Genomic DNA, 27528 nt, shown 5'->3' with positions numbered 1-27528 from the left:
CCTGATGCATTTCCTGTTAGACTGTGCGGTACTCTTAGAATACAGGAAAAGGTGGCTGCGCCCAGTATTTATAAAATATGAGGTAAAAACAAGGTTTCAGGCGGCCAGCCTCCTATCTGAAATCCCCTACTTGGATATTGTAATAGCCCTCGGGAAATATTTAAAGGAGGCCCTGGGTGCGCTGAGGGCCAAAGAATAACTTGTATTACTGTATTTTTATTCTAGCGGAAGGGATTCTTGGAGTGATAAGAATGTGTATAGGTTTTAACATTTGTATATATTTTTGTATTTTTGATAATGGTGTGTATGATATTTTAATGGACAAGTTTTAAAAATAATAAGTGTATGATTTTATGACGCATACTCCACTCGGCGTTTTACTCACTGTATTGTTTAAAGACTAAGGTCATAATAAACGTATATTTTGACTTGACTTGAATTGCACTCCAGTTACATGCTGAGTAGTAGTAAACAAAATCGTTTCAGATTACCAAGCTGGTCAAATTATTTAAATGCTGGCAGTTGACATCTTGTGAGCTGCAGGTCAATAATTTAAATCCCAGCAAAGCCATCAAAGCCTTCCATTTGAGGCCAATACATGGAACACCTTTAAACTGGACAATAGTTCTAGATGTTATGTGAAATTTTTGAAATGGCAGTGTAGTATGAAGGCATGTTACTGTTCCAAACCAAAATCAAGAACTTTTTCATAAGTTGGAAAACGCCACACTTGGGAGGGGCTTGTGAAGTGTCTTCAAAAGGCAAGAACACTTTTCAAGTACTGATGTGAGCCCAGAAAGTAAAACAGGCCAGACATTATGATAGTGACTGTCATGCAAGCACAAAGTAAAGTCTGACTACTGCCTGGCAATACACACTTTCTCATTGCTTCTGGTTCACATTTGCCTTGCCCTTAAAATTTTGGGTACCAAAATGTTCCCAAATATTGCGGTTCACAGCCCTCCTACGTCAGTACATCTAAATTCCTGAAGTAAATTTACACAATCTGAATGGAAATATAGCACTCTGTCTTTCTTCTTTAGCTATGCCACATTTGAAAAAGTTTGTGTTTTTGTTTAGTTACTACACTTGTGTTTTGTTACAAGGTTGCTCTAGTAAAGTTTTGCTGTTTCAGGTCGAAGATACTGTTACGTTTATTTTTTCTGCCCTTTGTTACACATGCTGAGTTACAGAGCGAGGCACAGGGGCCTCCACATAGCAAAATCCTAATAAAAAAAAACTTTGCTTGCTTTTGCTCATGGTCTAGCATATCGCACAGAGCAGGCCGTGGCAGCAGTTTTTCTGTATTAATTTTAGCACATCGCACTGGCGCTGCATAGTGATTGTGATGCTTAATTTGAAAAAGAAAAAAATCTGTATTAGTTACCCCAGCTGAGGGGTTGTTGCATATGTGGTATCTCCTGTTCTGATGGCTTTCAAAGGTTATGGGCCCGGCCCAGGGCTGCGGACGGTCAGGTGACGGAACGCACAACAGATGGGCCACAAAATTCTGCATCTCCGGTGGCAATCTCTAAACCTAACACCCACCTTGTTATCGGTCTTGTAGATGATGGTGCTATTGAATGACGCAAACACCTATTCATACAGTTGGCACCACAGCAATTGAACTACATACCTTGAAGCAATCTGAGGAGAAGCTAGACTCCAATTATGTTATTCACTACTAGAAAAGGCACAACGATAAAGAAATAATGACAATTGGGCAATCTATACAGGCAGGTTTGAGCCCGTCATTACAAAGCCTGACTATAAATGCAAGAGTTGACCCTATTCCAGAGTTGGCGACAGTCGGATAAAGTATTGCTATTTTTTAGTTGGCACGCCATTTGGCGTCATACGTTCCTGGTTAATTAACCAGTGTTACCAGTTAAATGTTTACCCATACCCCTTTCCCTTGTCTAGTCTATATGTAGTTTTGTTTTCTAATTACAGGTACCTAAAGACCTTCATGAAGTCATTATCAATAATACTTCGTAAGTAGACATTAGCATACTAGGACTCTCCAGTATTGCTTCACTCACATAGAGACGCCCAATGGTCTCTTCACCTTTTTTACATTGGTCCTGAAGAAAGCCCATTGACCCTCTGGCAACTAAGGGCTGAAACATGTCGACCTATCCCACTATTGCTAAAGTGAGAGAGTCATAATCACTCTCTGTCACTTGTAAATAATTGTATTGCCTCTTAAACCAGAACCAATAAAAACGTAAATCTGGAATAGAGAGATTTTTAACAATTTTGTTTATTCACTTCACAATTTCACTTACCTTTCACTGATCACTACTGTACCTAACCAAGGGTACAACCTCCTGGTGGAGGGTGCATAAAACAAAAAAGACCCAATGATTATGCACACACGTGTGAGGGACAGCGGAGAATCAAGATAAACCGCTCGAATGACCATCAAACACTCGTGCATGAGGGTTAACTTGGGACTGGTAAAGAACGCAAACTGCATACCCTGGTTATGCAGGACAAGTGATCATCCTCCTCTCTGATTAGTTGATATGATACAATTAACATCATACCTACAACAAGTCACGACTATTGGCTTAGTCAATGGTTGTTAGATGCATAAGATAAATAAACATCAACTATGGCTTGTATATGTAATATTGAAAAAGCTTCCACTTAAAGCACTGGTGACGCCAGGACAATGTTGCTGCTCCTGAGTTTCAAAAAGAGAAGAGAAATCCAGAGATAAAATGACACTTTAAAGGGTTTCCCTTCCCCTACAATTCTCACGGTGCATGATGTCATGCCCTAACTTCTCCACTAGTGAGAAGTGAGCAGAGTGAGCAGTGCACATCCATGTGCCTGCTGTCACTGCAGTCCAGAAAAAAGCAGACCACCTGTGTCAGAGCACAAAACAGAGCCTATAGAGACCCGTTTGGAGACCTCCTTTAAAAAACTGCCGGTGCTCCGACCCGGTTAGACCCTGCCCACTTAAAGCCCTGCTCATTGTAAAACGTGTTTAGAGCATCCTCCCAGAGCAAGTTTAAAACACGTTATTGGTATATTCTTGGTGCGTTTGTAGACACAGTCATGGGGCTGTTTTAAACTACAGTCGCCATGTTCCTGCCTCGCAGTAACTCGTGGGAGGCCTATGGCACGGGCCACAAAGGAGTGCTATGCGGCCTGTGCCACAGGCTCGGGCTCGGGGTAGCAAATAGTATATGTTTGAGCAAGTAAAATCTCATCAAAGCTCTGCACATGGAGTTCTGATTTAGAAGAGCATTACCCAATTCAGTGCCAGGCAGCACAGCAAAGCGCAACATGACTTGATCGCCATTGGCTGTACCTGGCTGTAGCCTGTGAAAATTTAAGGTGGAACTCTTCACAAATGAGTGCCGTGTGGGTACGGCCCGTGGTGTAGGAAAGTAGCAAACAGATTTCTGCAGCAGGTGCGGAGTCCATTCAGCACACGATGAAAAATATTATGAGTAAAATTCTCGAGCACTGCACAAGGAGTTCCTGTTACTGTGATTATTATCTTACTGTAAATCCACAGTCACAAACAAGGAACTCAGTCACTATTTAAACTTGCTTTTCCTTACCTCCTGTGAAACTTAAATCAGCTGAGCTCAATCTTTACTTTTCAAATGTGTGCCAAGGCATAGGCCCGTAACAGCAAGCAACCAAAGACTGGCTCTCGAATCTTCTTCATGTGGCACCAAAATGGGGAAGCGAAACAGCTTCTTCTGACACCTGCGCTGCCTCACGTGAGGTCACAGTGGTCCCTTCCAAATAATAATGCTTAATCAATAAATATAGACAAAGTCGTTGCTATATTTGAAAACGACATGCCCAGCCGGGCAGAGGTCTAGGTATTTACTTTTCAGTCAATGTAAAACATGAATAACACACAATATACAAGACAGGGCACAAGCCTGTACCCAGTCAATCACACAAGAAATATCAGGACAGGGAACAATTAAAGGGAACAAACAAAAGGGCTTAGGCAAGAGCTTAACGTTCTGTAAACTTGTTAATCGCACAGGTTTGATTGTAAAACAGAACAATATTGACACCTTCACACTTTTAGAGGATAAATAAATTATTCCATGTGTGTAAGGTGCTCATAGTTGTCGACGGCGTTTCGATCCATTTAACACATTCTGCGGATCTCATCAGGACATTTAATGTATGCCTAATAGTAAAGCAGCCTCATTTGCCAAGAGGGAAGCCAAGGGGTTCAAGGCTTAATGTGTACCAGATCACAGGAATTTCCGGGCGGGCTGGTGCTGTGACCTGTTGGGGTCAGCTTGGGTTCGATTCCGGTTAGCAAAGTGCCGGCACCCGCGATTGAGCAGCACTGCATCCTTACTATCGGGTATCGTACCGGGCTATTTTGAACGTCCCTATATTCCCGATTGTGGTCCACCTGACATTCTTTGACTGGCCAAACCTTGGCCCTTCTTCAGTCTTACACAAGCACATTGCTAACCGGAATCGAATCCAAGCTGACCCCAACAGGTCACAGCAACAGCCCGCCCAGAAATTCCTGTGATCGTGTACACAATAAGCCTTTAACCCCTTGGCTTCCCCCTTGGCAAATGAGGCTGCTTTACTACCTGTACCTCTGCCCGGCTGGGCATGTTGTTTTCAAATATAGCAACGACTTTGTCTATATTTATTGATTAAGCATTATTATTTGTAAGGGACCACTGTTGCCTTAATAATATTAACTCCCAAGGTCCCTTGCCAACTTCTTTGGGTTCCCTTGTTGTTTTCAAAAAGTCACGTGAGGTCACAGCACACAATGCCAGCGAGGCCCCATGTACACTAGTCTCTCTCTGAACCAATCCCGGCACTGCTCCTACTGTTACACCCGGCTCGGTAATGCTCAGGTGGAGAGGCCTCCAGTACGCATGTCGGTCTGGCCGGTAGTAGGTATGTTGTCCAACCCAACATGCACACTTGTCACCAGCTGCGTGCAGCGTGCTGCCGCTGGCTAGTGAGATACATGTCTGTCAATATAAGCCCCACCCGCTCAGTCCCGGCCAGGCTGTCTTCACCATGGTCTGCCTCACACGCCCTTCCGTGAGTGACTTTGTTTAATAAAGTTAGTTTTCTATGATTTGAAATACTGTGCCAAGGTGCAAAAATGTGAATGGGGCAACGCTCCCACGCCCTAAGTGATGCACCGTCCCTGCCTTCAGTCTCTTTTTTATCAAGTGGCCATCTTAAGAGACATTTTTATTATACAACTCCCTAATTTCCTCATTTACTGCAAGGTTCACAGTCGAAAATGCTTTCAGTTTTCCACTTTAATTCCATTTAGATGGTGTTGAGATGTGCCACCCTTTTGACCTAAATTCGGAATGTTAGTACTCTAGTTTCTAATTAGAATACTGTGGTAAAGCTGCTGATCACCAGGGAGTTAACTGGGAGTCAGTTGCTGGTGTTGAAAGTGCATGTTTCAGTCTACATGTCAGAATGTTTTAATGAAATAGAAGAATAAGATATTTGAGAGCTCATTTCTACAGCACAACCATCATTTTGATGACAAACATGAACCCCCTCATGTTGTTCCTTTGGGAATCAAATGGTTTAACTTTTGCCAGTTTGATTCAAGATGGCTGCAGTTGTGTCACACTTTTGTAAGACTGTTAGCGCTCTACTCATTCTTTAGAACACTCTGGAAAGCTGCAGTAGAACACAAGAATCAACTGGCAGGCATCTATGGATGGGTGTACATGTTTCACTGAGAATGTCAGACAGTATTCCCTCATGGCTGAGAAAGAAAGTGTGTATTTACAAAAAATGTGCTCTCATTTTAGCTTCTGGAACAGCTTTCATAACCTCTATGAAATAAAAGTGAGAAAACATCTCAAACACAATTCATGAAATCCCAGCAGATGATCAGATTTTTCTACAGGATAAAACCACCTTAGAACACATAACAGTTCCTAAACTTGTTATGGTACCATCAACAAATGATTACATTCTAACTAAAATCTGTCATTACCCTTTATATTTGCTCCTTGGGACCCTCAAAACCTGCCATTCACTACAATGCTTTCCAATACGGTCCATGTCCCAGAGTCCTGTGACGGCCGCTCCAGCATGTTGTCCAAGTTGTGGCAAGCCAATAAAGGGGGCCTCTGGCACCACCCACATGCCCCATTAGGGTCTGGGTGTGCTCACTGGGCCCCCTTACGAATTTTTTAAATTCATTTCCAGGACACCGGGACCATATTGCTGAGTCTTGTAACGGCTGCCAAAACATATTGTTTACATGGAAACCAGACAATCAGGATTGACTAGTCCCTTTCAAATTGATGAATCAGAGAATATGTGGACACCAACTATTCAGATCAACAATTATTTTTTTACCTCAATTTCTCAAAAACTACTGAATGGATTTAAATCAAATCATAAAAACCTCAATCTGCGGACCAAGATCTAGCTTCCTGCATAATTTGGTGTTTTCCGTTGTTAGACCTGTCATCCTTAGCATAGTCTTCCCCCAATGTTTTGCCTGGTTACCTCCACTTTTTTATGTATCTTTTTGTTGGACTTAGTACTCTGACCACTTTAGCACAGCTGATCAGTGCTATAGTTCACGTGCTCTCCCCTAAATAAATGTCCAGTATTTGTAAAGAGCAAACAATTACCCGAATGTGTCAAGGCACTGGGGGTTGTTGGGAAGATTAAGCGAGCTATTGCCCAGAGTCACATGGTGCTGGGCAGACCCCTGCCACCAGAGCCGGGGATCAAACCGCAATCCCTAGCGTTTAGCGTCAGTCGCCCTGGCTGCTGCGCTACACCATTGTTATATACCTGATTGACATATGTAGTTTACCTGTATGTCCCCTATTAAGTGGTATACCATATACCCAGGGCATGTAATCTGAATGTTACTAGTGGGCCAGGATCACTGGTTTTGCCACCCACACAAGTAGCCTTTCCTTTTAAACCTGTCTCAGGCCTATCATTCCAAGACCTGGGTATGCAGTTTACTGCCACTCTGATTATGCATTTAAAACCACTTGCCAAGCATTGAAATCTCCTTTTATTGCACATACGTCACCCATAAGGTAGGCCCAAGCAAATCATATGTGCAGGGTGCCTTGTAAATAAATGGTAGGATATGTACTTTTAAGCTATTTGCCATGTACAACAGTGTGTTTAACACAGATTGCGATTCCTAATGGGGGTCCCAAATTTAGAGGCTCATGAATATTAATGAGCTTCTCACAACTTGTGAGAGCATTGATAATTTTATAATGGCAATTCGTGCATACCCATAAAAAATTGTTTCGGAGCCTGTCACAAAAGAGGAAGAGGTCCCCTGGGGACCCCTTCCCATTTGCTAATCCATAACCACCCTCTTGAAGAGGATAGTAATTTGCGAGAGTTTCTCTACCGCAATAGAGGTTGCAAAATATTCGTACATGGGTTAGAGAGTCGCTATTTGGAAGGAAATGCCCCTTCCAAATAGCAGGTCTCTAAATACTTTTTAGCGAGCTGCAGTTCATTCGCGACTCGCAAAATTGTGTTAGTACATGGCCATACCAATTTTAGCATGCACAAACAGGTCACTAACCAGTTTGCACATGTTAAATTGGTCGTACAGCTGGCCCTTAGTTCTCCATTTAAATGACCATCACTATCCAGTCGCCATAATTCGCAATAAACGTTGTCATTTATTACAGTGGTTGCTATTATTGTTTCATAAAATGCAATAACCTACATTTAAAAAAATTACAATTTTTTTAAACACTAGCAAAAGGTGAAGAAATAGAGAAAAGGTGTTAACTCACAATTCTGAGAATGCAGTTGATTAAATAGAAGGCCTTACAAAGTGTGTGACCTGGAAGCTATATAGCTTTTTAGTAATATACAAATTAAGAAAATATTAAGAGCAGTAGGAGGAATCTGCATGCCCTGATTCCAGCATTCAGAATATTCAATCATAAATGAAACCAAAGTATATGGTCACTTACTGTACAATATAAAATAAACTAATCTCTACTTTAGCGCATATTTTTCAAGAGAAACTAATTGTCTGGGATGTGTTTATTTCAGCCCGTACTTAAACACTGTATCTGTGATTGCTTTCGGAAATGTTTTTCTAAACATAATGGGATTAAGATACATTTTCTCACAGTTGGGGAAGAAAATAGGTTCTCATAATGGAAGAGATTTTATTGCAAAGTTAGTTTTTATTGCTCTTTTGGGAAATTATATTTTTTAGTAAAAGTCTCAATTTTGAATTCCGAAATCAAAGAGGCAGGAAGTCTCTCACTCTATTGTGAGATCTGTCATGCTGTATGTTGCTCCCAATGACAGGTACATTTTTAAAAACTAGTTTATTTATTCTGTTAGGAATATACTTCTGATAATTATGTAACTAGTTCTATGAGTGGTACTTCACATTCCATTTTCTCATTTCAGTTCCCAATGTAACCAACAATCTAAATGTGACAGACATCACCATTGATTCAATTTCTTTGAGCTGGCTACCACCGACAGGCAACAAAAGCTCCTATTTTGTGCAAGTTTTAGGAAATCCAGACTCAAATGTGACAACGTTGTATGAAAATGTGTCCATCCCAAATTTAATACCTGGCAACCTGTACACATTCAAAGTCTCTGCTGTGGGTGGAAATGGTGTACTGGGAAACAGCAGTCTCTTATCAGAATACACAGGTGAGCATTTTTTATATAAAATAGTATACTTTTGATAGATGTGCCATTATTAATGGAATAATAGTGTTGTCATTATTATTTTGTAGTAACACTTTATTCAAATTTATAAAATGCACAATCTATTTGGCCGCATTAATGTAATTGCTGGGGACATTCCTACTTCAACAAGCAGACACAATACAATATCTCAGAGAACACAAATTTTCTTTTTGCCTCCTTGTTTGAGGTCGTGAAGTTTGAAATACGAACGACAAGACTTTTCCAGATCAGGTTACATACAAGAAAGATTTACAGGACACAACAAAAATGATTTCTTTTAACAAGGTTATCTTTAGGCTTTGAATTTAAGCTGTTAGATATAATTAAACAAGAAATACCTAGCTTGTTAGAGAAAGTTACTGATTTCTCATGAATTCTTAATTAGTCCTTGTAGTGGGTTTTACTAATCTACATTAGCAATACATTTTAGGGAGCAACCAAAAGAATAATGTTTAGGCACGAGCAATGTTCAATATATTAAGAGTTTTACATGAAAAATTGAGAATAAATGCTCAATAAAATAACATCTTTTATGTTTGTAAAAATATTATATATCATTGAATTATATACAGGCATATATTCTATCTATGCGTCTTTCGTGGGAAACTAAAGGGAGCCATCAGGAGTGCGTTTTCAAGCCTTCCCAAGGTATCAATCTATCTAACCTAGCTAACGGAATAACCACAATTGTCTGAGAAGCAGGAACATATTGCTGGTTACACACTTTCCCTTCTAGAATATTTGCACACAGTCAGATATACCACATTTGCAAGCCCCATTTTCCTAAATGGAATCCTCACCAATTTTGCACTTTTTACTTTTAAATTATTTTGTGTCCAAATGTGTTGAGTTAGAGAGATTTAATTTTTTTGTAATTACTTTCCTATTCAGAAAACTTCTAGAATGAGTTTGTTATTATCATCCTCATGGGAATACCTCTTTAGCTTCAATATTGCTGATCACAAATACAAGGATTACAAGGATTACATTTGAATCTCTGTACATGTGGCTATTCAAATCTAAACACACATAGCACTAGTATGATGCATATTCCAATTTAAATGGAAAATACTGTTTACTGGTTTCATCATTATATATAAAGATTAACCCAGGATAGTGCTGGAAATGTGTGCTTGTATTCTTGTATTGAAGACATATGACATCATATTTCTGTGAAAGGTATTTTAAATGCAGCAATGCATTTTCAATATTTTTATTTGCATAGTCCTAGTATTTTCTCACTTCTTGTTAAATTAAAATACTTGTTCCAAACTGACCAGGGAAATTAATGAAAATGAGCATTCATATCATTTCAATTTAAGAAAGAACATCAGTCAATGTTAATCTGGTATAAAGTAAAATATTTACAACTCTTCCAAAACTAGCAAAAAGTTATTTCGAAGCAAGTGATCACGAATATCTCAAATCGAATCAATCCAGATTTTGCGCACCTATGCCACCTCAGTTTGGACCCAGCTATATGCAAATCAGTCTTGATCCGATACGAAATGTTCAGCCCAAACTGCTAAGCCAGGTCCTCCCTGAACCAGAACAAAAGCAACTCAGGACCAGTTCCACCCTAGTTATGGGCTCTTGAGACGGGTCCAGCTTGGTTTCCCTCTAAGGTAAAAACAATAAGTATACAAAACAATGATGAATAGAATGCTTGAATTATTCTCAGCCAGTGATAATCTCTGGGGTGCATCCCAAACCATCAATATATTGCACACCATGCAACCTCAGATTGGGCCCAGCTACATGCAAGTCAGTCTTCTTGACTCTGCTTCAATAGAAACAGTACAGCCCAAACTGCCTAGCCAGGTTCTTACAGAACCACAACACACGCAACACAGGATTAATTTTGCCCTAGGTATGAGCTCATCAACTGGGTTGATTGACACAGTATGCAGAGGACCCACATCCGGGCATACCCATCCTACTTAGGCCAACAGAATAAGATTACAAAACAATGATGGATGGAATGCTTTAATTAATCTCAGCTACTGGTAATTACTCAGGGCCGCATCCCACTGCATTGTTATGTTGCACACCATGCCACCTCAGTTTGGACTGAGCTGTATGCAAACCAGTCTTGCCCCTGCTCTGATAGGAACTGTCTAGCCTGAACAGCCAGGCCAGGTCCTCTCTTAACCAGGGCACATGCAACCCAAGACCAGTTTTACCCTAGTTATGGGCTCATCAGCCATGTACAGCTTGGTTCAAGTGAAACCGTGTGCACTGGACCGTACCCTGCATGATCAGCTTGCTCCTGCATCTTTGCCCCTGCCTTCTGTTTTCCATGTCCGGGCCCCTATTCCCTCTCTCCTGCCTTCCATGGGCCATTGGAGTATTCCTTCCCCCTCTCTCCTGCCATTCATGGTCTGTTGTGCAGTAACTGCACTTCCTGTCTGGCTGGTATGTTTAACTTGCTGCTCTTGCCTTTTTCCCTCTGCTCTCTGTTGTTCATGTGCAGGGCCCAGTCCCCTCCCTATTGCTTTCCATGGTCTGTTGTGCTACACTGCTCTGCCGATTGCACTGTGTGGTATATTGTGCTTCTGCAACTCATGCTGCTTGCCCTGTAAGGTCAGTTTTGTGCCCCTGTCTACCTCCTTCCTGCCCTCTATTGTCCAAATCCATGTCTGTACCCCATTCCTCCTGCCCTCTGTGGTCCAATGTAACATATATGCCAACATTTTGATCTTAGTAAGAGGGAGATAAAAAAAAAAAAAATCTTGGGAATTCACTTTCCCCATTCCCTTACATTGAAAAAGGGGAGATTTTAGGTGCAAGACAGCTAAAATAACAGCCTTCTGGGCTTACAAACGTCTCCTGCTTATATCAGGTCTGTTGGCATGTATAGTTGTACTGCCACTGCCTCTCCCTTCATTTGTCTGTTGCATTGCCACAGCCTCTCCTGCCTGTTCTACATGGTTGTTTATTGCCCCTGCCCCTTCCTCCTGCCCAGCGAGGTCAGGTTGCTGCCTCTACCCCTTCTTCCATGTCCTCAATGTTCCGGGTCCAGGGCCCTCAACTCTGCCTTCCCACAGTATTATAATGAACAATAAGATCGCTAACATTTTTATATTGATTTCACTAGTGCGGCATGCCTGAAGTCATCTTGATGTAATCAATATTGTAATACCTTAAGCATTTCCTTTACAAATTATAAAAATGAGGGGGTCTTTTTCCCATCCATATTATGGTTACTGCTTTTAAATTATTTGCTATCCTTATGTTTTTTTTTAATTCAATTGATCACTTTAATTTTTATTGCACTTAGTTGAGAGGATGTGCGTTATGGCAAGAGCTGCTGACTTAGCAATCAGGGAACCAGATTCAAGTTTCAGCATTGGCTCTACTTCCTGTGATTACAACCAAATCACTTAATCTCCTCATACCTAAAACTAAAATGAATGCCTCCTTGTGCAATGTAACTGGTGCTCATGTAAAGGCCCCGATACCTTTTAGTCAAATCTGAGCTATATAAAACAGAAAAAAAGAAATTAAGTGTTTTGCACAATTCTGTCATTGGATAAACTGGAGCAACATTTGGGTGATAATTATACTACCTTCAGTCAGTAGCGGCTGGTAACATTTGAAAGTGGTGAGGCGTCAAAGTTTGGGATCAGTGACCTGTAGCGAGTAAGCTCGACTGTTGAAGGTGGGTCTGTGGGGATTATCCTCTGCAAAAAAATGAAAAAAGCTTGTGTAAATGGTGCATTTTAAAGCAAATTGGAGCAAGCAAGAAGGTTAATAAGGTAATTGTGAAAGTGTAGTTATGATATCAATAAAGAGATTTGATATGATAATGTAAATAGCTGCATTCTTAGTATAAAACCAGAACTTTGAAATAGCAATGCTGAGTACACCAAAGATGTCCTTATTTATTGATGTACCTTAACAAATTAAACACTTCCTATCACTTACAATTCACTCATCCTTGTCACCAGGAGCAGGCGGTGGTGGGAGTGCTGCCGGGCGGCGACGTTGGGAGGGAGAGGTGCAGGGTGGGGGGTAGTAAACTATGGATTATGTCCGATTACGGGTAAGTAAATATAAAAATAAATAAAATGAATTTTGTTGTGCGCACTGCATTGCCAAATAAATCGCTATGATGAATGTCAAAAATACAAAAATGTTAAAGATGAGCAGTTGGAAATTCAGAGTGGAGTTATACTGCAAGTGTTTTGAATCCTGATTCCAGAGAATCTGTCACAGAAAATAGTTAAAGTAGCTCACAAAGGACAGCGTTGTATTGTTGCCACCAAAAGAGATCTCTGAGCCCGGGTTTAGTTTTCATACTTAGATGAGAGGGTTGAATAGGAACTCAAGGACTTCTATGCCACTGCCTTTCTACAAATATTACTCAAAATATTCTTAACATGTCAGAAATCCTTAAGCCTCTCATCCACAACTCACAAGTGGGTCATTGAGAGACTAGATAGCCTATTGCAACATGGGGCGTTCCAGCCATTTTGAATTCTGATAATGGCCCACCTTTTAACAGTCGAGAATTCAAGGACTTCCTGGAGCATCTAAACGTAAAGCATCACAGGCCAATGGACTTGTTGGACATTTTATGTGTACGCTAAGAAAAGCAGTAAAGAGTGCCACTTTTGAGAGGCTCAGTTTAAAAATTCTATTGAATTTTACCCTACGAGCCTATTGTTCAAAACGTCACTCAAACACATGTGAAAGTCCTGCGACTTTGATGTTTGAGAGAATAATGACAACCAAGTTACCTCAGCGGGCCAACAAAAGAGAAGGAAGTGAGAACACAATTCATACAAAGGACTTAGTTAACAAGCAAAAAATGAAAGCATATGCAGTCAAGAGGCGACATGCAAAGAATATCAAGTGTAAGAGAGGAGATCTAGTGATCGCCCTGCAAATGTGAAGAATGAGATCTGATGCTCCATATGATGCTGCACCTTTCCAACTGGTGTCCACCAAGGGACACATGGTGACTGCCTGCATTGTGGAAAGTCTGTTACCAGAGACTCTTCTCACTTTTGGCATTTGTTTCATCGGTCTTCTGATTGAAAAAGTGAAGGAAAGACTGACCCTGAAAACTCAGTTACTACTATTACTGCTTCATCATCTTCAAAAATCTCTGACACTAAATATGACAACTCCTTGCTTCAAGTACCCAGATCAGGTTGAATAATTAAAGCAGCAAGAAGGTTGATTGAAGAGCTGTAATTGTAAATAAATATGTATATACTGATTAGTAATATAAATATACAAATTATTTAACAGAGAAGGGATGTAGTGTTTTGTGAGTTTTATGACAGAACCCTTTTGGCTCCTATAAGACTCCGTAGATCTGTGACGTAGGTGCGGAAAGCAATGTAAGCTGGTTTTAGAATGTTGAGTTTGCCATTACACGCAGATGAATAAAGATGTGTAATACTTAGTACTGTGTAGCCAGGCTGGGGAAGACGCTACACATTCTTCCGTGCAAGCTTAAAAAATGAGTAACCTCTGCACCAAACTTTCCAGGAGTATGGCACTCTAACTCAGGGCACCAACATAGAGTGGAAGGTGTGCTGGAATGTTAATGTTGGATCCTATGAAGCAAGTACGGCGGGCCCCGTTTGTAGAACACCCGATGTATGAAGACCAGTGCCTTGAATAGGATACTCTTCTTAATCGAGAGCCAGTGCACTTCATCCAAAAGTCTAGTAATGGATTCCTGTCTATAAATGCCCAAATTGAGGTGCATTTTTGTCCATTAATCTGGAACAACCAAATACAAGATGTTGACATAATCCAGTCATGCTGCCAATATGTAAGATCTTGTGGAACTCTTGTAACAACAACACTATGGTTTTCTTCTCAGCTCAGAGAAGCTAAAACCAAGCTCTGTTGTTTAGAATTGCATCATTGATTAGCCCCTTCAATGTATGCTACAAATATATGTAAAGCAAAATTTATAACTTATAAACAATTACTTTTTTACAAATAAACAGACTTAATATTCCAACAAAATTATGACTTTTTAAAATAAACATAAAGCTGAATTTCATTTAATGAAGACCTTTCCGATGCCACTAAAGTGCAGTTTAAGATTGAGCCTCCACAAGAACTTTGGGATCAGCTTAACCACTTCTTTAATTAAATTAAAACACCTTAATCAGAGAAGAGGTTGATCAAGGAGCTTTCCTTCCACTTAGCATTATCACAAATTTGGGTAGATCATCACTTACATCCTTCTCCTTGATTCAAATTGCTCCATGTTTTTCAAGTGGTCCAGAACACAGCAGCTCTTTCTGCCCTCTTCAGGTCCCAGCTTACTGAAATTGGAATGGCGTCTGATGAAAAAGGATAATTTAAGATTTTAGGCATGGTGCAGTAAGTCCAAGGATCCTAAAATGCTTCTTTGACATTTGTCAGTGAACTTATTGATTATCCCAAGGTTCTGCCTGCATTGGGTGGTAAACAAAGCTTTTCAGCTTGCACTGCAAAGGTATGGAACTCCTCTCCAGACAACTTACATCCTCAAAACCTTTACTTTGTATCCAATCTCGTGAAAACCTGGCTCTTTGCTCAGCCCTCTGTGGCCTACTAGTCATTTTTCCTCTATTTCTACAGGTGGATTCTCCCCTCACCAAAGCACTTACACCTAGATTCATCATCGGCATGTTTTGCGAGTCTGTAATAGCGATTATTAAGGAATCGCTATTACAGACTCGCAAAACGGGATTCAAGTAGAAATCGCAATATATATTGCGATTCCTACAGCTTCCTTATTTGTGATTAGCTAATTGCTAATCGCAAATAAGGAATAACTCCCCATTCATTCCTATGGGCCTGAAGGCCCATAGGAATGAATGGGAACACATATCAATGTGCGAATCGCTATTAGCGATTCGCATTTTGAGTTTGCGATTTCAAGAGTGCAGGGGTGTCCAAAGGACACCCTGTTGCACCCCTGAAATAATAGTGGACGCTGGTGTTACGCACACACATGTCCCAAGGACATGTGTGTGTGTGACATACAACTTAGAAGCTAAGTGCATTTTTCTAAGTTTCCGCTATTTACCACGAGTTTTGACTTCGCGGTAAATAGCGGCCCAAAATTGCGATTTCGCTATTTTTAAATGTTTCATGAATTGCATTTAAGGAATCTCAAATAGAGATTCCTTAAATGTGATTTTTGCATTTGGGATGATGAATCCCAAATGCAAAAATTGCGCTCGCAAAGGGCCAGATCCTCAGAATCTGGCCCTTTGCGAGCGCAATTTCCCTTGATGAATCTGGCTGTTAGAGACCTTTGGTGATTGCGCGCTCAAAAAATGTCAATTACATAACATAACATCCATTAGCAAACTTCCTACATATTGCCTAATTTAAGGATGTTTACATTCCCACCGTAGCAACACTTGAAAGCTAACTATTTGAAGATATTTGCAGGATGACTATTAGCTGCCCTGTTTGCTCTTCCTCTTAAAAATGTATAGGTCTTCTGCAGTGCTTAAACTGAGCTGTTGGTTGTAGACTGGGCCCACTGGCACTTACGTTTCGGAACCAGCACTTATTTTTCCTCAACAGACTTTGATCTAGAGCAGGAGAGAAAAAAACACAAAGGGGATAAAGAAGGAGGAAGAGATAGATGGATAAACTGTGACTAGCAGGTATTAAAACAAACTTGTAATAGTGAGATAAAGCGGCAGAGAGTATTTAGTTGTGAATGAATGAGGCACCTAGACCATCAATGGCATCTACCTTGGCATCTGAGCAAACCTTTGGGCCCCAGCACTTATGATTTGACAAATTAGGCACTGGTCTTCAGTAAGATTTATACTAGTTAAATCCCTGGTTTTAGGTGAATTATCTTTCCAGAATCAATGAATTGGTAACTCCCCCAAATGCCATACTTTGCGATTTTGCAACCTTACCCTCTGCACATCTCTCCATCATATTTGGTAGGTATAAAAAACTGCTGTTCTATGTGCATTTACACATATTATTTGCTCATAGTTTTGTGTTATTTAGCAATTATTCACACTTTTCATTTTTTTTAAATCGCAGATACTCACATGTTTAGCTGTCTGATGGCAGATCTATTGTTTCCTAAACATAACATATTCTTTGAAAAATGGCTTTTGGAACATCCCCTGGCTCATGATTGGATGATTTGTTATCTATCTAATGTGTCTGCTCTTGATTCAATGGTTTTCTGTTGTGTTTCTGATTGTCATACACAGGAGTATTTTGCTCTCTCAGGGCTCTGATTGGATGAGTTGATTTCAATAACTATCTACTTTGGCGAACAATTTTATTATTTTTTGTACAGCACTGCATTAGAATTTGTGTTTTCTTACCTTCTCTCTAGTTTTTTCCTCTACCTTCCCCATGCAATCTTTTGTCATTACCTCCTACCCTGCTCTCCCCAATGCTCCATGCCAGCTTCCCTAATTATTTTCTTTTGCTTTCTACAAGGGCTGAAATGTGTGGACAGCTAGCTCACTTCCTTCTTGCACTTCACCAAAACTTGTCTTTAGCAGTTTTAATATTTTAAATTAGCTTTCTAATAAGGTTTCAATGTTGAAACACTAAACAAAAATGCTGTTTGTGCATCATGACACATTGTGGTACTGAAAATTTTGGACCTGTGTCATAAACATCGTCGTATCATGACGATTTTGATATCAGCAGACCGAGAATGGCTAGTACACTATGCACGAGCATTTTCGTCATATTCAAATGACAGAATCACCCTGAAATCAGAGTTTTCGTCCTGAACCCCCGGGTTCCATTTTATGTACGGCAGCCATTTTGTGAGTTGCCCTCACATAGGCCAATGATTAAGGCCAAACACGATTCTGAAGGACACGTACACCTTTCCTGACTTCTCTGCGACCTAGGCAAGCTGACTCCACTGCCCAAGGCCAAACCTGTTCGACCAGTTCCTTTCCCAGTAGCTGATCAAGATTAAGCATGAAGGCACAGGAGATAGTAAACCTTTATTGCACACAACTATGTCTTATCTTACTCACACCTGTCTCTGCTCCTTTCTTTATGGCCTGTTTACAATGGGGATGTGCCGGGTTTTTTATTATGGGTTTGTGCAGCTTGTGTAAGAAGGAATGTTGGGTTTTGCATGCTTGCAAAACCTAGGACTGCCCCTGGCTTTTGTACTGAGTCATGTAACGCTAAAAACATATAAAAGGCCTCTGTCCTCTGTGTTCCTCAGACTACCTTATTCACTTGCTACGGCTTCTGGGTGACGTGGCCTCACTATGTTAAATTTAATAAAGATGTCTTTTCATATTACAGCTTCTGTGCCAAGTTTTTGTTATATTAGTAAGTATTCCCTGAGAACAAAATTTTCAAGTTCTTCAGTATGCACGCATCAATCAGGACGCACACGCACGTCATGATGCACACCTGCGCATGATACATATGTTCACAAGAGCTGCCATGTTTGAATGGGTTATCTACAACAGAAATACATCCATTTCAAGATTGCTGGTCATATTTGTACCAGGAATTGACACTTGTCTTTGCATACTAGAGGTAAAGAAGAATTGGCCCAGCCAATAGATGAGACTTTTCAGAAATGTGACCCACTGGTTGTTCCAGTGTTTATTTTAGACTCATAAAAGAGGAATAACTTGGGATAGATAAAATATTGCTTCACATTTCTGCTCCACTCATGTCTGGTAATTAAATATTATTGAGTTAATGTTGCCAATGGAAACAAATGTGTTGCCTGTTTAGTCATGGAGCTCAAGGAATTTAATTAATGATATGAATAATTGAAAATAATACTGGCTAGCAATTTAGACCTGCACATTGGAATAGCATGTGTCTGCGTTCAGAACCAGCTGTCTCTCCTGACATAAGTTCTTGTTCCCTGAATACATGCAAGTCCTCAGTGGGACATTGTGTGATTGTTGCATCCACATACATGATTGTGTGTGTGTGTGCTCATTTATTGCCTCCTAGATATGTCCCTATTTGATCCCCATGTTTTACAACCCTTGCATCTTTCTGCTCTTTAGATAACCCACCATTTTGCAGTGATATAAATGAATGCTTGAACAGCCCATGCCATCAAAACGCAACTTGTGCTAACACGTTTGGAAGTTACACCTGTACCTGCAACTCTGGATACAAAGGTAACTCTAGAGGCGTGATGGGTGGTATGAGATTTATGACTGTGCGAAAGAGAAAGAAAGAGTGAGAGAGGATGTAAAACTGGTAACTGTGTAATAAAGTATAATATTGTCATTGAGGTTCACCAGAACCCCAAGATGGCAATGTTGGATTGCATTACACATGTTATCCATTGAGTAGTTTTTATGTCACATGTTTATATTAGGGTAGTTGGCTTGAACACATTGTTTTCTTCATTTGTCTTGATTTGGAGTTAGACTGTTTAAGTTTTGTATATCTTTCTTGACTACATTTTTTATAAAAACCATGGGCAAAGGTGAGGGTCAGTGCATTTTTGGCAGTAAAGTTTACCACATAACCAAGCACTGACCATATTTTCCATAGAATGTGTTACATTATTTGCAAAATTTGCAGTTTTCACCCAAAATATTTTTCTGGAACAAATGGATTAAAATTATACTTCCAGATAATTTGCCCCATAATTAGGATTTTTTGCTAGATAATTTGGTCCACATAATCAAGTATTGCTGGCAATGCTAAAACTCTTCAGATTTATTTGGATGATGAAATCTGTATTATACTGACAACCATGAAATATTTTTTCAGATTTCTCAGTTCTATGGGATTTATTGGTAGTTATACCTCTGCACTGGGAGTGTTCCCTAATGAAGCCTTCTGAGCACATATCGCTAGAGACTATGGGCCAGATGTAGGTAAAGTACATTTACCGATTCTAAAATACCGAATGTTACCGATTCGGTATTATGGAGGCCCATAGGAATGAATGGCAATTACCGAATCTGTAAATACCGATTCGGTAAAATGGGGGAGACATTCAAGGGTGCCAGGGTGTCACTTTGACACCCTGTTGCACCCCTGAATCGTGCCTGTGTGCAGATGTGGCACACATACATGCCCTAAGGGCATGTATGTCTGCCACATGGCACAGTTGAAAATGCACTGATTTGCATTTTTAAAGGTATTCCTCATTTACCACCAACTTATAGTTGGTGGTAAATAACGAATCCTAAAATGGGAAAAGCACTCATTTGAATGCTCCCTACATTGCAAATTCGGTAATTTACCGATTTGTATTTTAAGGAATCGGTAATTTACCGATTCCTTAAAATACCGAATCAGTAAATTACCGAATTTGCAATTAAGGCCACCTACATGACAAATGCCCAATACCGGTCAGTAACGGCCAAAATTCGGTAATTCCGGTCGTTACCGACCGGTATTGGGCCACCTACATCTGGCCCTTGGACACTTAGAGGTTCCCAGGTGGTGAAAGTAATTGACACCCGCAGAACAAGCACACGGAACATTCTGCCCAAGAAGTTGTTCCAGTGAGTTAAGCAATTAGAAAGTAGTCCTTCACCATTTCAATATTTTTAAGATTGTATTCAATTTGCTTACATTGTGCCTATCATCGGCTTAAGTAAGCATCCTGGCTGCAAAGTGCATATGCTGCTGTATTGTCATAACCGTGTCTGCTTTTTGGAGCCCTCATTAGCACTACAGAATAATAGGGCCTGATTTACAAAGTGAAACTTACACTTTTGAATAATGTTATGTTGTTTTGCAATTAACAAAGCAAATTAGAGTCTGCTGCAGTATTAGTGCACACTCTGGAGATTTCAGGATGCAAAATTGATATTGATAGAAAACCTGGAGAGCATGCATCATACTTTAGTAGTCAAACACTCCTGTGGTTTTCAGGATGATAGAATTTAGAAAGTATTGGGGGATACCCTAATGATAGAAGAATGAATAATTGTATGCACGGATATATGATTGCAAGAGGATTGCTTACTTGACACCATGTAACATGTGTAACATGTTCATGTAGTTTATATTGTTTCAAGTATAATAGTGTTATTGGGGAAACTTCCTTTTCAACGCACTTTTACCACTCAGTGCCTTTACGACGCAACTATTACAACGCATGTAATTTCAACGCATTGCGCTGGGGGGCGCTCTAGGATAGGGAATAGTTTTAATTTACTATTCAACACCTTCCCTACTATCCACGGGGACTGGAGTTGGAATAGTAAATTAAACTATTCACTATCCAGCACCCCTTAACGCTATGCGTTGTAACAGCATGCATTGTAAAAACTGCGATGTAAAGGCATGCGTGGTAAAAGCATGCGTTGTAATGTCATACATCCGTGTTATAGCTCTAATACCTACATCTTTTGTGTGCCCTAATTCACGTGCTTTGATTTGGTGAGAGTATAATCCTGCTGGAAGTTGGTGTGCTAGTTAAATGTCTCATTTGATGCCAACAGTTAGTAAGCTGATGACATATTTATGCAGCACAAACAAGCCGGAGGCAGCTTCACGGCTAAAGGTGAAGAATTAGACCAGAGAGCATCTTCCAAGAGCAATTGAAGGAGGATGTTGAGTTCTGAGTGTAAAAGGGGACTTTCTACAGTAATGAGATGAAATGTCTTTAGAATAAATGTGTGATCAGCTCTTTTTCTGACTGAAAAATATTTAGGTTGGAGCACATGAATATATGGGTGTCATTGGCTGTCTTGTGGGCATATTGGACATTATAATCTTTTTTAAAAAATCAAGTGTTGATCTTGATGTCTTTAAAGGCAATCCTGGTGGTCTTAAAGATGGTGCTGTGTAGGTAAGAAGAGCTCCAGCAGGGTCGGTATGGTATGGGTATTTATTTAAGCCCTGGGTGCGGCATGCTACCACCTGTAGGATGAGGCTCATGAGGGCTCAGATGGTGTCTGGGACGCTGTGGAACATGACATTGCCAGGTTTGTAAAACATGGCCTGATACCCCTTGGGGTATCCTGACATTGAGGAGTATTTGCTAGCCATGACCAATGAACTTTAGGAATCTAAAAGAGCCAGTTTTTTAAGACACCTACAGAAGGCCAGGGTGTTGCCCTAGGAGGAGAGCATCAGAGGAAGAGTGAATAGTTAACATATATCCAGTCCAGGTCAAGGTAGAAAATAAACATGTTGTGTTCAGTGGCATGAAGGCCCCAGTGAGTGAAAGGTCCTTTCAGAACCACAATGTCAATCTTATCACTGGTAAGGGTAATAAATAGGTGAACTAATGTTGGCTGGGCTGGTAGATGGAGGACTAGTGATGGACATGGCCGGTGAATTCCAATTAGAACTTCAGAGAATGGATAAGAATGGGATGGTTGATAGTGCTGAAGGAGTTTGATAGAAGTGTGGGAAGCTGAGATTATTTTTATCTGAGCTCTAGGCGTTGTAATCAATGATTTGTAAAATGACTACTTGATCAGAAGTCACACTGGCAGTCATGCATGAGATGGTTAGCTTTGATGTAATCATGCAATTTTAGGTATAGGCTTGTTTTTGATGACCTTATTGATAAATGGTTCATGGTTGATGGACTTGTAGTTGGGCAGATCATCAGAACGGAGTGTGGATTTCTTAAGGAGGTAATGCATGATCTGGCTCATCTTGAGGGATTTTGGGAACAAACACTGGGTGATGGAGGTGTTGATAGAGGTGAGCTGGGATGGTCTCTGCTGTGGCGTAGCTAGCTCTTTTTCCACCTGCGTTTTCCGCCCACGGATGCATTGAAGAACGGGGCGTTGCTGGGGAGAGTCCGCTGATGGCCGCCCCTGATGACCACAGTGTAGAGCGGGAGGGGTCACACCACCGCAACAATGTCCCCCCCCCCCTTGCTACACCACTGCGTTTCTGGCAAGTGCTTTGATGAAGGATGAGGAGGGTGCTTCAAGAAAAATACCATTTGTTCATAAAATTGCTTCCATGCTTCAACCGATACTGTACCAATGTTGAAGTTGAGGCAGTTTTGACTGTTTAAGGCAATGCTGTAAACGTTTTTTTGCAAGATTTTGGAGACTGCATGCATTTGTGCTTACTGCAAGCAATGTTTGTGGTAATAGCAGGGAAACAGCAGTAAAAGATGACACACTAGCCCTTCTTGTATTCCCAGTATGCCCTATACATCAAGTGGAACCCTGCTCCAATCTCACTAACACTAAGCTTAGTACATATGTGTCACTATTGTAACCACAGGGTAACTTGCACTGGTGTCAGTGCATGTGTTAAGTGTGTCATATTTAGTATTGTAACTCCAGTCCAGTTGATGATGTTGCAACAAATAAAGGGTTTTTAATTACTGTATAAACTTAAAACAATGTAGCATATTGGTAAAAATATATTTTTTTAATCAGAATATCTTGTAAATGCCCTTTGTTCTTGAGAAGATGACTTTGTTGACTATCAAATTTGTCTCCACTTGAGTTGATAACTTTTCTCCTTATTCGTGCATTTTCCCTACCCAAGAACTTGTGTTGCAATGTTTTGATTGGTTAACTTGTATCCTTCCTATGCTGAAGTTGCTGGCATTCGGGAAACAACTTTTTCCTTTGAGTTTAAGCACTGAGTAAAAATGCATGTATTTTCTGGCTCTATCCTCCATTTGCTGTTTCCCTTTAACTTCCTTCCCCCCTCACCATCCATGTTGATTTCCCCACTTGTCCATTTCCCCCTCCTCTTCTCTCTGTGTGTGTTTTTTTTAAATATACCCCTCCCAATCTCATCTGTTGCTTCTCTACCCCAGCCCCGCCAAGTTTCCATGGTCTATGCAGGAAATGCTGATCCATTCTGGGTTTTTTCTTTGAATTCTGGAACTTGTGGTCTTGTTTATTGCATTATGAAACAGGACTACATGTCCCACAATTCAAAGAAAAAAACCTGAAATGGAACAGCACATCACACATGGACCTGGTAAACATGAGAGTCATGCTACCCCACCCTGCTCAAACTCGCATACCCACATCATTTTTAATTAATGTTTCGGTGCCCACCGCGCTATCAGCGGGCACCCAACTTAAGATGTTTTTTTACCCATTTCAAGATGGCATTCCAGATATGCGCAGGCGCATGTATCCGTGGAGGGCTTTTATGAATGAGTTTCTAATATTTTAACAGAAGTATTCAAAGTCGGTGGCACTAATGCATGGGCATACGTTAAAATATTACAAATGCATTCAAAGATGGACATCAAAAATGTATGTGCATCCACTGTTGTAATTTTTTATTAAAACCTTTCAAAGATTGTTTGTATGGATAAGTGGAATTACATGGCAGTCATTTCTGAATTTATTTGTAATATTTTAATGAAACCTGTTCACAGATGGCTCCTCTTTGGGCTCACTCACTGCTTTTTATCTGGCATGGGGCATGCTTGGGTGGATTTCTACTTTGAATTTAAGGGTACATTTAAAAAAACTGGGTGCTTCTTATGTCACAGGAAAAGCTGCAGAAAATACTGCTTGTATTTCAAACATTTAAGCATTTTAGGGCATATTACCAAGGCGGCGATAATTTCATCGCCTTATCAGCAAAGACACGCTATTGTGTGTTTTGCTGATTTAGCGCTCCTTTCAACAACGGCCAGCCTTCCATCTCTAATTAGATGCAAAGTGGGCGTTCCGTGCCAAAATACCTGGAGAAATGTCGCTAACCGACATTTCTACAATTATCAAGCTGCACGCAAACAAGCAAAGCGTTAAGAAAAGTAGCGCTAACCACAGTACACGCTACTTTCCTAACGCCTGTTTGTGACCTGACTTAGCCATGTAATCCAATAGGGGGGTGGATTACATGGCTAAGTTCACCCTGCCCTATCAGCAATGTTTTGCTGGTTGCAGTGTGATTATCGCTGGATTTGCAGCGATAATCACACTGTTTATCAGCTAACGCATGGATTTCTATCGCTTGGGAGATAAGCTGCTGATAGCACACTATCTCTGCAATAGAATCCAGCATTAGCCTTCGATAATTATCCTCGCGCTAAAAGCTACCTTGCTAATATGCACCTTTGTTATTGGTAAATGCACTACTTGGAGAAGCCTCTTTCAGATGAGTTAGAACTTTAGATCTAGGGGGCATATTATCAAGGGATTTATCTCTGCTTTTTTGGCTTTAAAAGCCAAGAAAGCGGAGATAAAATGATCTCCCTATTATCTAGCTGTCGCTAACACCAGTTAGCGACAGCTAGTAGGAGATAGCGACCATCTTGGGCCCCGCTTTGCATGTCAGAGAAATGTATCTCTAATGACATGCAGAGTGGGCGTGCCAAGATGTTAGCGACTGGAAACAGTCGCTAACATCGCTATCTCCTATTACCAACTTTTGGAGATATTCGCGTTAAGCGCGGATATCTCCAAAAGCTAACACCTGCCCTGAGCAGTTCTTAGCCATGTTATCCAATGGGAGGTGGATAACATGGCTAAGAGCATTCGCTCGGTAATGCATGAATATCGCTGACTTTACAGCGATATTCATGCATTCCCGACGATTTTTATCGTTTCAGAGATAAACCTTGATAATAGCAAGGTTTATCTATGATAAAAATCATCGCAGCTCGGCGATAAATTTTTTATCGCTAACCAAGCAATAGCGATAATTATCGCTATTGCTTGTAATATGCCCCTAGGCCCTTTAAAGCAATATTTTTAATTAATAAAGTTTAATTCAAATACGTCAGAATGCAAAGTGCTGCTGGATAAAGAAACAGGAAGGGATTGAAGTCTCGGGGTTGATGTGGATAATAAGAGTATTCTTGATAGGTATGAAGGGTAGAGCTTTGAAATGTCTGAGGGGTATATTACCAACAACTAGCGATAATTTTTGTCTCTAACTTGTTTAGAGACAAAAATTATCGCCGCACATCGGCGATTTTTATCGCAGATAAACCTTGCTATTAGCAAGGTTTATCGCAAATGCGATAAAAAACGGCCGCAATGCATGAATATCGCTGAAAAGTCAGCGATATTCATGCATTATCGAGCAAATGCTCTTAGCCATGTTATCCACCTCCCATTGGATAACATGGTGAAGAACTGCTCAGGGCAGGTGTTAGCTTTTGGAGATATTCGCGCTTAGCGCGAATATCTCCAAAAGTTGGTAATAGGAGATAGCGATGTTAGCGACTGTTTCCAGTCGCTAACATCTTGGCACGCCCACTTTGCATGTCATTAGTGATAAATATCACTGACATGCAAAGCGGGGCCCAAGATGGTCGCTATCTCCTATTAGCTGTCACTAACTGGTGTTAGCGACAGCTTGGTAATAGGGAGATAATTTTATCTCCGCTTTCTTGGCTTTTAAAGCCAAAAAAGCGGAGATAAACCCCTTGATAATATACCCCTGAGTTCCATCTGTGAGCTACTCACTCATGCTCGAAAGCCCTTTGAGCGTTACATTCATGGACATTTTGAAAACTCATTTATTGGACACACCATAGGCATAAATTAGGGATACCACGAGCAGCTGCATTTGCTCCTCACTTCTCCCCTCCTCCACCTGCCTTCTCTTTCCAAAGCTTTCTATAAAGAAACACTTGAGACTGATTGGCTTTGCCAGTGCTAGTTTTTCATGTCATTGTTTATCCATTTTTTAAACCGTAAACCTAAGCAGACGTATGCTGCATTTTTGCAGGAAATGGGACCTTTTGCTGCTCTTCAGAGTGCGACGCGAACCGCTGCCTGAACGGAGGCACGTGTCTCCTCTCGGGCGCGCGCTGCGCGGATCAGATCTGCACGTGCCCCGCTGGGTTCGAGGGAGAAACGTGTTCAGAGCAAAGCTTGTTTTTTGTGCCCGTGGCTAGTAGAGGTAAGTCCAAAATAGCTCAAATAGGCTAAGCTTAAATGTCAGCTTTCTTCCTCTGCTGTGTGAAAATACCTTGCATTTTTATAATCCATGTCACTAAATATGTTTAAAATTACTTTCTTCAGCTAATATCCCGAAAAGAACTGTCATTCTGGTTTTGTCTTCAATATTTGCTTTCAACAGCACAGATGCAGAGTGCAAGGTTAGTCACTTTCAGTTAAAATATTTATGTTATCTATTATTGTAAATATGGGAACCAGACGTAATGCCATCTGAACATACAAAGCACATTCAGTGCACCTGAATTAATTCAAACTGATCTGTTTTTCATACAATACAGCATCTCAAAAAAGAGAACCCTTATTTTTAGGAATATTTATAGCTTTTCTGGCCCTGGATTTTATCCATTCTTGGGTATGTTTGCTTCTAGTGTCTCAATAAAGGTAAACCCCAGTAACCGGATGTATGACGTAACAACGCATGCTTTTACCACGCATGCTGTTACAACGCGGTTTTTACAACGCATACCATTACAACGCATAGCGCTTTGGGGTGCTGGATAGTGAATAGTTTAATTTACTATTCCAACTCCAGACCCCGTGGACACTAGGGAAGGTGTTGGACAGTAAATTAAATCTATTCCCTATCCTAGAGCGTCCCCCAGCGCAATGCGTTGTAATGGTTTCGTTGTAAAACCTGCATAGTAAAGGCACTGCGTGGTAAAAGTTGCGTTGTAAAGGATGTTTCTCCCAGTAACCACATGGGAGCACAGGGAACACCAAGCAGCAATATGTAATTTAAATCAATAAACTGATGAAGAAGGAGGGATGAAATAAAACAAAAGCCATCCACTGAATTAACCCACTATCTTAAGTAGCATTATGAAAAAATTCACGATTCAGGAAATATTAAAACTCCAAAATCATGCAGCAAACTATACGAAAACATATAATATTGAAGTCTCTTAGTGATTATCTTAAAAATAATAATAAAACAAGAAGTATAAATGTGGTTGACATGTTTCAGCTAAAGACT

At 40.5% G+C, this 27528-nt stretch overlaps 1 protein-coding gene across 1 annotated transcript in view; it reads left to right on the top strand.

Moving 5' to 3' along the window:
- LOC144792151 (uncharacterized) overlaps positions 1–27528 on the top strand; it is a 426357-nt gene that overhangs the window by 345076 nt on the left and 53753 nt on the right. The window contains exons 16-19 of the mRNA XM_078667032.1: positions 8425–8679; positions 18729–18845; positions 26323–26496; positions 26619–26695. Coding sequence (XP_078523158.1) covers positions 8425–8679; positions 18729–18845; positions 26323–26496; positions 26619–26695 — 623 coding nt within the window. The remainder of the gene's footprint in view (positions 1–8424; positions 8680–18728; positions 18846–26322; positions 26497–26618; positions 26696–27528) is intronic.

The sequence above is a fragment of the Lissotriton helveticus genome, chromosome 11 (assembly GCF_964261635.1).
Source record: "Lissotriton helveticus chromosome 11, aLisHel1.1, whole genome shotgun sequence".
Taxonomy (NCBI): domain Eukaryota; kingdom Metazoa; phylum Chordata; class Amphibia; order Caudata; family Salamandridae; genus Lissotriton; species Lissotriton helveticus.
Note: the sequence above shows the minus strand (reverse complement) of the source record. Positions and strands in the feature narration are given on the sequence as shown.